General features: G+C 41.8%; 1 protein-coding gene across 21 annotated transcripts in view; it reads left to right on the plus strand.

Moving 5' to 3' along the window:
• CILK1 (ciliogenesis associated kinase 1) overlaps window positions 1–12,993 on the plus strand; it is a 28,180-nt gene extending 15,187 nt beyond the window's left edge. For 18 of the 21 annotated variants that reach the window (XM_054194977.1, XM_054194986.1, XM_054194981.1 and 15 more), the window contains 7 exons: window positions 1,701–1,997; window positions 3,072–3,262; window positions 3,906–4,057; window positions 5,416–5,544; window positions 8,781–8,894; window positions 9,354–9,504; window positions 12,595–12,993. In XM_054194977.1, the coding sequence (XP_054050952.1) occupies window positions 1,701–1,997; window positions 3,072–3,262; window positions 3,906–4,057; window positions 5,416–5,544; window positions 8,781–8,894; window positions 9,354–9,504; window positions 12,595–12,634 (1,074 nt within the window). In that variant the 3' untranslated portion in view covers window positions 12,635–12,993. Of the gene's footprint in view, window positions 1–1,700; window positions 1,998–3,071; window positions 3,263–3,905; window positions 4,058–5,415; window positions 5,545–8,780; window positions 8,895–9,353 lie in introns of all 21 variants that reach the window. The other 3 variants (XR_008465364.1, XM_054194990.1, XM_054194991.1) reach the window with 3 other exon arrangements.
• The last annotated feature ends 241 nt before the right edge of the window (window positions 12,994–13,234 follow it).

Raw genomic sequence — 13,234 nt, forward strand, 5'->3', positions numbered from 1 at the left:
AACGTGGTGTAAATAATTACATATGAATTAAGTATAATCCAGTCACTGTGAATAGCAGCAGAGTGAAGTTAGGATGTATGGCTGCAGGCTGTGATGCCATTCTTTCATTCCTATTGATACGTGCCATTCAATCACAGAATGGTTGAGGTTTGAAGGGGCCTCTGGAGGTCCTCTGGACCAGCCCCCCTGCCCTAGGCAACATGTGTCAGTGCTCAGTCACCTTCACAGTAAAAAAGTGTTTCCTGATGTTCTGAGGGAATCTCCTGTGTTTCAGTTTGTGCCCACGGCCTCTGGCCCTGTCACTGGGCACCACTGAAAAGAGCCCAGCTCCATTTTCTTTGCACCTTCCCTTCAGGTATTTACATGCTTTGATAAGATCTCCCTGAGCCTTCTCTTCTCCAGGCTGAACAGTCCCAGTGCTCTTAGTCTTTCCTCATATATGTGGGATGTTTTGGCCCCTTAATCATCTTCATGGCCCTTTGCTGGACTCTATCCAATATGTCCATCTCTCTCTAATGCTGGGGAGCCCAAAACTGGACACAGCACTCCAGGTGTGCCTGGGCAGTGCTGAGCAGAGGGGAAGGATCACCACCCTCGACCTGCTGGCAACGCCTCTGCTCATGCAGCCCAGGATACTGCTAGCCTTATTTGCAGCAAGGGCATATTGGTAGCTCATGTTCAACTTAGTGTCTGCTAGGTCCTGTTCTGCAAAGCTGCTTTCCAGGTGATTGACCCCAGCATGTACTGGTGCATGGGGTTGTTCCTCCCCAGGTGCAGGACTTGGTATTTCACCTTCTTGTACTTGATCAGATTCCTGTCAGCCCGTTTCTCCAGACTGTTGAGGTCCCTCTGGATGGCAGCACAAACCGTCTGGTGTGTCAGCCACTCCTTCCGGTTTTGCGTCATCATCAAAGTTGCCGAGGATGCGTTCCGCTCTGCCATTGTCATCAGTAATGGAGACGTTGAACATTATTTTCCCTGGTATTGACTTCTGGGATACACCAATACCTACTGGCCTCCAACCAGACTTTGTTCCGCTGATCACCACCCTCTGGGCCTGGCCGTTCAGACAGCTTTCAGTGCATCTCACTGTCTGCTCAGCCAGTCCAGTGTTGCCGGGATAAAGCTGGCTTATGGAAGGCAGTTTGCAGGGTGGTCTCAGCTCACCTGCATGGTACATATGTCCCAACATCCCAAACATAAGCATAGCCCAAGTCATCAGTATTGCACCAGTAATGGTCCAGTTGATGTTGATGGTAGCCACTGGTTTCAGATATCAGTACTGTAGTGGCAGTACCCAACTAGTGAAATGAGGCAGGCACCTTTTGAAAACTGTATGTGATTCTGGGTCCAAATCTGACTTGATGTCAATAGGACCATAGCTGAACCTTTGCGATTATATCAAACCTTTGGTACAAATTGTAATAAAAAGCTTTAAAGCTAATTAAAGCAGTTAAAAAGTAAAATAGTTTAAGAACTCTCAAAGGTAATGAAAAGCAAAAAATAGCGATTGTAACTTGGTATTAAGAGCCATTAACAAATGTTTTACAGTGAGGTACAAATACGGTGAGGAACGTGAGCTTTTAGAAGTTTTTTGCAGTGAGAGATCTTTGAGAAGAGAAGTAAACCTGAAACAGCAAGATGTAAGTTAAAAACTTTGGTTTTCTAAGTTGGATCCTAACATCTTCATTATGTTTTAGGCACTTCGATATCCATACTTCCAGGTTGGGCATGCCCTGGGCGTTCAGGAACTGGGGAAACAAAAGGAACTGCTTAATAAATCATCTCTGCATATTAAGCCTGTCCCTCCAGCACAACCCCCTCTGAAACCTCACGCCCGCATTTCGTCAAGGCCTTTTCAACAAAACCAGTCTTCTCAGCACTCGGTGTACCCATATAAGACAGACAACTCTGGAGCTGAGCACAGTAACTACCTACAGGAGGACAAGTCTAACCAGGTTCTTCTGCCTGCAATTCACAATAAGGTTCCTCAGCAGGTAAAGGTCCATCTAGCATAAGATTGACCTCCTGATATACTACCTGATTTTTCCTTAATTGTATTTCCTTTTCTTGTTCTCTTTCATAAAGTTCTTATACTTTACTAAAAGGACAGGAAATGGGAATAAAGAATAGTTACAACTTTCTGCTAGAAACTTGAAGTTACTCTCTTGAAATCTAAATCAAATTGCTATAAAGCAAGCCAGTTGATTTCTCATTTCAAAGCCATTTTATGCCTCCCTTTGTTGTAAAGCACCAGTTAAAGGATGACACTGTGATTTCATATGAGTAAAAAGGATGTAGCGTGGTCAGAATATTAATGGGACCAATGCCGGAGAAAAAAGTATTAAGCTAAATAGTATTGAAATGAGGGGGAAGGGGGCTATTGCCTTCATCCAATTTAAGTGACTGAGAATAATAGTCCCTTTGGGTTTCTATGCTGGCCATGGAAAACAACAGATTCTTCTTTCAGCATTGGAACCTACCATTTCGTTGATTATACGTGGAGACTGGATTCATAAGATAGATGACAAGAGCAGACAGTGTGAATGCTGCTAAGAGATCCATCTTAAGTAAGGTCCGTACTGGCCATGTATAGAGTTGCAAAAGGTTAAAATGTACTGATGAGCTTAAATGGCTGAAGAGACACAAATGTCTACCTATGCTGTCCTGCAAGAAAAATACATTTTATAAATGTCTAGGCACGGGCCTGTGGAAACATGAATGTGCATGAAGTTTTGTACTCTTAAGGTGGGTCAAGAAATAAAAATTGAGCGTGAGCTAGTTGTTTGGAAGGTGTATAATGAAATATAAACAGAATTGGAATCGAGACCTAAGAAACTTATTCTATTCTGTCAGTACAAGACACTTTATTATGGGATGAAATGCAGAAGATACGTAATAATGTCTACAGGCTATAGATTGTGTTCTTAGCATGTTTAAAGAAAGATTAGGATTCTGTTATTACAGCTCTTCTACCACTATTACCTTTGAGACAGGAAAAAAAAAGTCCTCTTTGTTTCTGTCACCTGGTGTAAGTGCGTGGGTTTGTTTCTTTTCAATCTTTGTAACAGAAAACATCTTCTGGGACTGAGAATATAAATGGTGAGCTTAAGCCAAAAACTAGGCGAAGATGGGGACATCTTGCTAGAACAGTGAAGAGTTCAGAAGACTGGGATGACTTGGAAGACCTTGATTTCAGCTCTTCCATCACAAAGATGGACTTGAAAAACAACAAGAGGCAGAGCGATGAAACTCTCTGTAGGTAAGTTGGTTTCTTTTATGTTCGTGTGCTATTTGGTCTTACTTCCTTAGGCTTTGCCTCTTTTTTAATAACGTTCTTTACGCTTTCTGTGGATCTAGAAACATATGTCCAGGCTGGTAAAGCTTGTCTCCATGCAGCTTGTCTCATTCCTGCGTTGCCTTGGCTGGTTGCTGAATGCTGACCTTTGAATTGCAACACCTTTTTTGATGGACAGTGCACCCTTCTGTACAATTCCTTGTGCATTTTTCCACACTGAAAATGATGCTTGGCTTAAGTCTTCCCAAGTTAATCTTTGAATATGTACTTTCTATTTCACATATGAACCATTTTTACATATTCCACACATACAAACTGTTTGGGATGAGCTGCAGTTTCCGTGGATCATACACAGTAGAGAAAAACTTAAAGTGATTTATAAAAGCTTTAAGAGCAATATATAAGGGAACTAGAAGTGCAGATCTGCTTTTCAGGGGCACTTGTATGGCTTCAGGCTGAAAATATTCCCTGTTGTCTGTGTGTTTATGCCGTAGCAAACACAGTATGAGGAAACGATTCCTGGAGATGGGGTGGAGATGAGAAGGCCAACTGTGGATAAACATATGCTATAAGAATTGGACTAAGTGTAGCAATTTTTGGGTTATAGATTTGAAAGCATTTTGGACCTGAAGCCTTCGGATGCTGTAGGCTCTGGCAGCAGTGCACCTTCCCATGCGACCTTTCCACAGCAGGACACTCCCACGTTGCGAGTTTCTGCAGCAAAGCAACACTACTTGAGACATTCTAGGTATCTACCTGGTTAGTAAAAAATACTTACTACTTTTTCTTCCTGTAATTCCAACAGCAGTATGAAGTAGTCGTTGGTACATGAGGCTTTATCCTTTGAGCTTGTGGAGGGGGGGCTACTGCTTAAAGAAAACAAGGAGAGTAAGAGCTTTGCTAATGTTGATGGTCGTGATGCAAACTACACGGTAGCAGTCCAGCAACTAGATAAATCCTGCTTACAAGAAGGGGACAGGATTGTTGGTACTTCTTCATCCAGCTGGATACTCTTATACTTTCAAGTGGGTTAGAAAATGTCTGTCACTGTGCCAAGTTATTCCCTGCTTCCCTAAGAAGGATAAGACTGGTCTTCTAGACTGGAAAAAAAGTGCCTTAAATTTATCTCATGAGTATATAATGCAACAGAAGCTAACTAATAGTGGGAATACGCTTTGCTGTAGCTTGGAGTTAAATATAATGCAAATGCACGTCTCTGTAGAGGAATTGCATACCTGTCTTCACATTAACCTCTGCTATACTGAGACCAGCACTGGGGCAGGAGGAAGTACAGGAGGCAGACAGCATGGCTGTCTGTATTTATAATGAGCTGAATATAATCGTATCCTATTTCATCGTTTCTGTTTATAAAGGCAGTGTTAGCTGTGAATTAACTTGTAGTACTAGTACTTCAAAATTAATTACGTAAACTAGACGGTATCATGGTGGTAGACTCAGTCTTTTTTACTGAAACAGTTAATTTCAGTGACTTTCAAACTGGATCGCTTAAGTAGAGTTTTTATAGCTAAAAGTTGTGTTACTAGAGGAGCTTGTAAAACACGTTGATCCCAAGCCTGCATTTGCTTTACAAAAATTACGAGCGTATCCTTGCATGTTAGACACCCTGCTTAAATATGGAATCTATATTAAATACAAATAACATGTGACATATGAACTCTACTGCAAACTGTTTGCACAATCTGTGGTTTCAGTAGATACACCAAAGAGGAGTACAGTACTATGAGAAATGTAATCTGCCATTATTTACTCTCAAGTTATCTTGTGACTGTTAGGCTGAAATGCTGTGTTTGATACGAACTGTAGATTTCATCTACGTAGCAAGGTTCACTTCTGTGACATGAGAGTATTTGTGGCCGTGATGTAGGGATCCTGTCCCTCAACATAAGCAGCCATCGATGCTAGTGGAACTATTTACACTACTATCTTTGCAGGGATAGCATTCCCGTATGAGAGGTAACCCAGAGGCATACTACAGTGAAAATGTTTTGGTTAAGTTCACTGAACTGGACAACTGCTCTAAGATTGTGCTTTAGGGGGAATGAATGCAAGTCTCCGTAATAGATTTCAGCATGGTAATTTTTGCATTTTTGCAATAGGAATAAGCACAAGGAATAGCATAGTCTCCACTTCAAACAAAGAGTCTGTTCCATCTAATCCCTGGCCCAGTTCTGGTTTGCCGGGGAAAACTTCTGTTTTGGGAGGAAGTATTAACAGGATGAATTCAGGTAAGAAACTGTACTTAACATTGTGAGATAATAGGTAATGCCTCCGCAGTTCCAGACAGTTGTATTTTGTGGTCACCCGTTGCTAATACATTGTCAGTTCTGAAGATATTTTCTGCTCTGTCTGTTCTGTTGAAATCGGTTCTGAGCACTGTTCCTTGCATTTGGAGACTACCTTAAACTGAATTTCTTCTAATGAATCCCCAAAACTCTGGTTTGAAGTACCACGTGCATAGAAGGTTGGACAGCTTAGGTCCGTTCAACCTGAAATGCATCATCTTGCCTTCAGTTTCCCTCATCAGCTTTTGTAGGTCATGTTTTCAGGTTTCCAAATTATTTTAGCCCAGCAGGTGCTTAAATGGTCATGGAGGAGGAATCATAGAATCATAGGGTTGGAAGGGACCTCTGGAGATCATCTAGTCCAACCCCCCTGCCAGAGCAGGATCACCTAGAGCAGGTTGCACAGGAACGCGTCCAGGTGGGTTTTGAATGTCTCCAGAGTTGGAGACTCCACCACCTCTCTGGGCAGCCTGTTCCAATGCTCTGCCACCCTCAGAGTAAAGAAGTTCCTCCTCATGTTTAGGTGGAACCTCCTATGCTCAAGTTTGTGCCCATTACCTCTTGTCCTGTCCCCAGGCACCACTGAAAAGAGCCTGGCCCCATCCTCCTGACACCCACCTTTAAGTATTTATAAGTGTTGATAAGGTCCTCCCTCAGTCGTCTTTTTTCCAGACTAAAAAGACCCAAATCCCTCAGCCTTTCTTCATAAGAGAGGTGTTCCAGTCCCCTAATCATCTTGGTAGCTCTCTGTGCACCCTCTCCAGCAGTTCCCTGTCCCTCTTGAACCGGGGAGCCCAGAACTGGACACAGTACTCCAGGTGCGGCCTCACCAAGGCAGAGTAGAGGGGGAGGATGACCTCCCTCGACCTGCTGGCCACACTCTTCTTGATGCAGCCCAGGATGCCATTGGCCTTCTTGGCCACAAGGGCACATTGCTGGCTCATGGTCATCCTGTTGTCCACCAGGACTCCCAGGTCTCTTTCAGATGAGCTGCTCTCCAGCAGGTCAGCCCCCAACCTGGACTGGTGCATGGGGTTATTCTTCCCCAGGAAGCTCGTCTAAACTGAAGTAATCATTCACACCACTCTTGTTATGTGAATAAAGCAAATAAAATCCATCATCTGTCGTCATGTCTTTTAATAGATGCTGTTTGAAGTAGTGGAATAATTACAGCTTTGAAAATTGCAGACAAAAAGCAAAACTCTTCATTTTTTTTTTTCTTCAGGTTTTTGGGGCATTTGGTATTTCAGGTATTTAATCCCTATTATTTGATTGAAGCAATTCATTTGTAGATTTTTAAATTAGATTTTACCAGATGTACTTAAACATATTGGTGTTTCTGGATTGTATTTATGTATTCCCTCTGAATCTTTCTTGGCTTCAGGTTTTCGTGTAATGTTACAGTTCTGCAGCACAGTACTTGTTTTGTATATGTTGTTATGAAAGTCTTTGAGAAAATTTCTGTTGAATCTTGGCCCAAAGAAGCATTTTGGGCCTTTAGAAACTCCTGTTTAAAAAATAAAAAACTTAAGATTTTGGATGTAACTTAATCAGAAAATCGTTCTTTAAAGACTCAAGATGGGAGGATGTTGTAAATGGCTAAACTACATGAGAACCTAGCACGTTTCTCCTTCCTGGCTCTTCTACAAGTATTTGCTGCTTTTGTAGCTGCATAGGATATCATTAGATTTTTCCCTTTTGTACTTATTACCATCATTTCCCACAACATGCTTTGCCGCTGCTCTAGTACATTATAGGCATATGTGCCACGGAACTGATCTGTGCATGCTAACTTGTTCAGTGTCCATCTGCATTATGACTCAACACTGTTTTATTTATAACTATTTTTGATGCAATTTCTACAGCTTATTCTACAGGTCACTCAGATCTGTTCCTGCTCATCGTAGAGACAGGTTTTGTAGCTGACTTTCTGAATTTGGAACCCGAATCTGTCCCAATTAATTATTAAGTTGTTGTGCTGTTACTGGCTTCAGTGAGAGCTTTGTATCGCACCGGAGCCCCAGACTCATTGCATAGAAATCACGAATATACTCATGGGACCCAGTTGCTGCAAGTCTGTCGCGGTTTTGCCCGGGCTGGCCAATCAGAATGACAGATGGTCCTCCCCGCCCCCCCAGGGAGGAGAGGAAGAAATAAGGAGATTTACGAGTTTAGAAAAAGAACTAAAGTACTTTAATGAAAATAATAATAAATAAGGAAATAGTAAATAATAATAAAATAATAAGAATTATAAAAAGAAGTAAACAATATATACAAAACTGTATCCAGCTCCCAGGATGGCGATCGCATCACCAGCAGACACAGGGAAAGTCCCAGACTGGAGTCAGTGATGAACAGGAGCGGAATTCTGGATCTAGAGTCAGGAATGCCCATATCGGGATCAAAGGCAGACGAACAGACACACTTGTCCTTGGATGCTGGCCGTTGAAGAAAGAGAGTGAGCCAGAGCAGCCTTGCCCCTTTGAGCCCTTAGCTTTTCTACTGAGCGTGATGCAGATGGGATGGAATACCCTGTTGGTCAGTTTTGGGTCACCTGTCCCGTTCTCTCCTCCCTATAGGTGTGACCGCTCTACGCTTCTCTGCTTCCGACCCTCTAACGGGGCAAATAGCGAATTAGCTGACCTTGGTTGCAGAATAAGCAAGAGCCTCTCTGTGTACCATTCCTTGGCACAAACTATCTTATCACTCTGAGAGTGAACAGTCTCTGAACAATATGCTGTTAATTTCAGACTTTAGTCAGTTAGAAGAGGCCCAGCTAAAAAGTAAAATTACAAAGCAGCAAATTGGTTCTGTTTTACCGCAAACCAGGACGAAGTCAAACAAAATAATTGCAACTGAAATGCTGAGTTTTGGAAGCTTTGAGAAACCTTGAAAAAGTCTAGATGTCAAGGAGAAGCAGAAATTGCCCTTGTAGGAGCGCAGTTTTTACCTGTTTTCCATTCATCATTAATGCAATCTGATACTGACAGTCTCCTGAAAGCAGACATCTATCTATAGGATCTGTGGATTTGTAGCGTCTTCAATGCAGTTCTTGTTTTCATCAGTCCATGATCAGGCTTGATCTTGAATATGACCCATCAGTGCACACCTTTATCATCTGTTGATAGTCTGGGAGATCCATTGTGTTGAGCTGAAGTGTTCCTTGCCATTTCTTTCAGGGCCCGTAGGATCAAGCGGTGTAACTAGTGCTTATATCCCTTCATTTCTGAAGAAGGAAGTCGGCTCTGCTGGGCAGAGGGTTCAGTTAGCACCAGTTGTGGATCCGTCTTCTAGTAAGTATAGAACCAAAGTTGTCTTGGTCCCTTGCTCGTGTCTCTGGTAATGCTGTATATGTGCAGCACTGAACTACATGTCTTTGCTTTACTTTATTTGTAAATATTTCACTGGAGCTACAATTCATAGCCTTGCAGAACTTCATATGAAGGACTTGGTTTATTTTTACTGTGTTTATGAAATACGTGGGTTTATCCACAGTGTATTGCAATGGGACCTAGAGGTTGATGTGAGAGCTGGCACAGAATTCACACTTGTCAAATCAATGATATAGACACTCCTTGTCTGATAAGGTTTTGGGGAATGGATTCACTATTGTTTCACATCAGCAAATTCTATTAAAAAAGGAGGCTTAATTTCCTGAAGAAATAAGGGTCTGGACCTGCGTCCAGTTGCTGTTCAATGTGGGCAGCTGCTCGCTGAACTTTTATCTCATGGCATTTTGTTCTGTCCCTTAGATTATGCTTCTCTGAAGTCAGTAAGACCCCATCTTGGACGGCCATTGTTCAATTCGCCTCCGAAAAGCACACCAAGGTTAATGCCTCTCCCGCCACCAGCTCAGCCGATCCACGGCCGTGTTGACTGGTCTGCGAAGTACGGTGCTCACCGGTGAGGTGTGGAAATACTCGGAACCAGTGCGTGTTCCCCATGAAATGGTGGCTAACGTGAGACAATTTGATACTGTTTTGTATACCTGTAAATTTAAAAGAAACAGATCTTCTATGAGTGAGACATTTTGAAGGGTTTAGGGATTTTTTACTTTTATTTTTATTAATTTGAATGCAATCTTGTACCTTTTTGTATAAAATTGTTTTGTTATATAATTGGGTCCAGTTATTTTCATAAATCTGATAAATTTTGTATATATGGCTTAGGGGGTTTGGCATTTTTATACGACAAATTTTTATAACAAACTTTTTTAAAGATTAACTTTTCCTTTATTAGATTCAACTTTTTTATAGAAGTGGATAAGAAAAGCAAAGTGGTGCAATATTGCAGTGGAAGAGAAGTACTGAGGAAGGGGCATTCATTAGACATTTTTCTGAAGCTTATGTGCTAAATGAGGCTGTGTAATTTCAGTGATGCCACGTCTTGATGCCACCACGCTTCTGTTGTCCTGTACTCATTTGCTTTGTACTGTCATCAAAGGACCGAGTGACTAACAGTCTAAACTCCCCTTTGCAGTCCCTGAGACACTGCGGAAGGTCAGTGGGAGGCTATTTTTTTAATTTATTTTTGCCTTTACAAGGTTTTTGTTGGACTGCTGTCCAGTTTTCCAGCTCCATTCTTTTGCTTTTACCAAATTTGGGGAATGTTCTTGTTTGGTGAAGGGTGAATGCAGATCTGTTTCCTGACACAGCGCTCTTTTGTCCTGCTTCAGAGTTGCTTTTTGGCATTGTTCTCTATGAAATAGAATGTGGACCTACCTCTGTTAAATTCATTTGAATTTTCTAATGATTTCTAAGGAGAAAAATCAGATTCTGCTGCTTCCTTTTGTGTTATATTTGGGAATATAAGATCTGAAGACACGTCTAAGACAGTATTAACAATTATAAAGCTGGTTTCAGAGTAACAAAGTATTAGTGATATGCCAGCAGCAGAGTTTAAGGAAAGAGTATCTATGCAGCTGCCTTAATTTTTGCAACTGTTTTAAATCTCTTCTGGAAAAAAATAATCCAGAGGAAATGAGTCAGTTTAAGCTTACTTCGGTTTTTCTTCACTTCAATACATCTTCGCCTACATTGCGAAGAATATGTCAGCTTCTGTAAATTAAGCCCCCAGGCTCTGCTGGGAAACTTGGGACCTTACCTGGTCCTGCTAAAAAACTTTCTAAAATTGTGGTTGATTTCACAGAAAGTGATGCAGCTCTTTGAAGAGCAGTTTAACTGGGTTTATAAGAGAAAATGAATTATCGGGTTATCAAGAAAAGAAAATAGCCCCTTAGTCTGGTTTAATTCTGCACTGGAAAGGAGCGCCGGGGTCCAGCCATCAGCAAAAGATTGAGATCACGGTCAGCATTTGGGTGTTCCTGCACCTCGTTCCACAGAAGGAAGCTAGAACAGTGCAGTGCTGTGGGAGAGTGTCTTTTACAGCTGTGTTTTGGAACAGCACCACCAAAGCTGAAGTGTACAGAAATGCTCACCTTTGGGGAACCCTCACCAGAGCTCATTTTATGAACAGCTCAGGCAAATCTTGTATTTATGAGACTTAAGTCCAGTCTAAAGGGATCAGAGCAGGTATGGTTCTCAGCATCCGGCTGTTTTCAAGGAGCTGAATGTCAGTGAGATCCTCCCTGTGGGATCTGCCAGCACTACCACGGGGCAGCCGCTGTGGACTGCAGCCTGCAGGTAACACCCGCTGGCCTTTTCCATACTTCCCATGGAGAAGATGCAGGAATTCAGGGGAACGGTACCCTAGGGTAGGCTGCTGGCTCAGCGCTACAGGGGGAGCCATGAGGAGCACTGGTCACTGCTTTTACAGACTCAGTCCACAGTGAGACACTACAAGACAAAAAGGGAGCAGAAGAGTCTGTGCATTAAAAAAAGTACACATATAAGACTTACACGTGCCAAGGACATGTTATGTGTCCAGCTACTCCGTCATTTGTTCATAGCAAGGACTAACTCCATACCTAACTGCTTCCGAGCAGTGATGCCAAAGCACAGCAGTAAAATAAAACAGCCATTCGGTTTCTAAAGCACACGCTGATGGCGTCTTTGGGTAAGTGGAAAGGGAAATGTGTATATTTGTGTTAGAACTGGAAAGATAGTTGTTTCTTTTGGTGGAAATAAATATCTGTATTTATGTCTAGATACCATTTAATTTATTTTATCACTGAATAATCGGTCTCAATTATAATAATTGGTTTCCTGAAACTATCCTAAGTATCCCTAGACCTAAGTAGGCAATTTAACTAGTCTGTACTGTACCCTTAATTCCTACTAGTGGAAGCAGGAGACGAACAAGTCACAAGAAGGGGCTGCTGAGGCTTGGAATCATCCTACCCAACTGCAGGCAGCTAAGCGTGAGCTCCTTCGTTGTGAGCTGACTCTAAACCAGCGGTGAGTGAGAATCACCTCAGGAGAAATTCGGCTCACTGACAACTGAGTAGCCCTCTGGAGATGCCACGGTCTCTCCACCAAGGATGGGGACTACTCAGTGTGTTTCAAATTACTTGAATTACTTGTATTACACAGGATGAATCTGAACCTGGCCTGTAATCTCTGAGCCTTCATCAGCCCTGCAGTGATGTTCGTGACTATCGCGTTCAGGTTTTGGTCAGTCCAGCAAAAAGATTAGAAAAAGAAGTAGTCCTAAATTAAAGCCTTTATTTTTGGGAAAAAAAGCTAATAATCTTGATATTCAGAATCACTTCTGCCAGTTTAACTTAGTGGGACAGAAAATTTGCTAAGTAGAAGTGTAACGGCAGTGATCTTGTAGCCTTTACTCAAGTAAATTCCTACTGAAGTTGGAAAAAGTTATTTTTTGAGTAAGGACTGAGTTGACTGAGCTGTGTATTTTACTGTGCCGTCTCAGTGTGCAATACGGATATGGAAAAGATGTAGGTCTTTATTATACTGAAATATGGACGAGCCGCGTATCTGAGAATTTATCATATGTAACCTACTACTTTGTGTTTTAATATTTAGCATCTTTATGAAAAATGTTTTTAGAATCCTACTGTTTACATTTTCTCAGGCTTTTACGTATATCATGTAATAATGACCGTTGGAAATAAAGGAGCCTGACAGTGGACTTGTTCACCTCCGTAATCCAGATTTTCATAAAAGTCTCATGTAAGTGCCATGATAGCCAAAAAAAACCAACCCGGAAAACCCACTTCCATGGTATTTCTGTATCTAATATGGCTGTTGATGCGAATAGGACGTTCCATAAAGTGAGGGGGAAAACATATTGAAAGAACATTTTTGAACTTGTCTGGAAGGAGAGTGTGGAATTGTCAGGGTGAGTAAAATCTTAAAGAGATAACGAACGGTTCTTGTTTATTCAGTGTTTTCATTCAAAAACGTTATAAATGTTTGTTTCATTCCTTCTGTGTCAAATCTGCCCAGAATAAAGTTGCTCTTGAAGAAATATTGACTGACTAGAGTCTCGATCTTTTATTCAGTTTCTAATAAAAGCACTTCAGTTTGGGGTTGGTTTGTTTAGTTGTGGGGTGTGTTTTTAAAATAAGCCTTATGTTTGGTGCCTTCTCGGAGGGGTACAGCCTCCTACCAGCTGTGTTCTTTCTGCAAGTGCCTTGGCTGTGTGATTTGAGCCTCAGCACCTAAATTCTGCGATGTATGGTGTTCTGCTTGTGTAAAACTGGTTTGGTCCA

The sequence above is a fragment of the Rissa tridactyla genome, chromosome 3, assembly GCF_028500815.1.
Source record: "Rissa tridactyla isolate bRisTri1 chromosome 3, bRisTri1.patW.cur.20221130, whole genome shotgun sequence".
Lineage (NCBI taxonomy): Eukaryota > Metazoa > Chordata > Aves > Charadriiformes > Laridae > Rissa > Rissa tridactyla.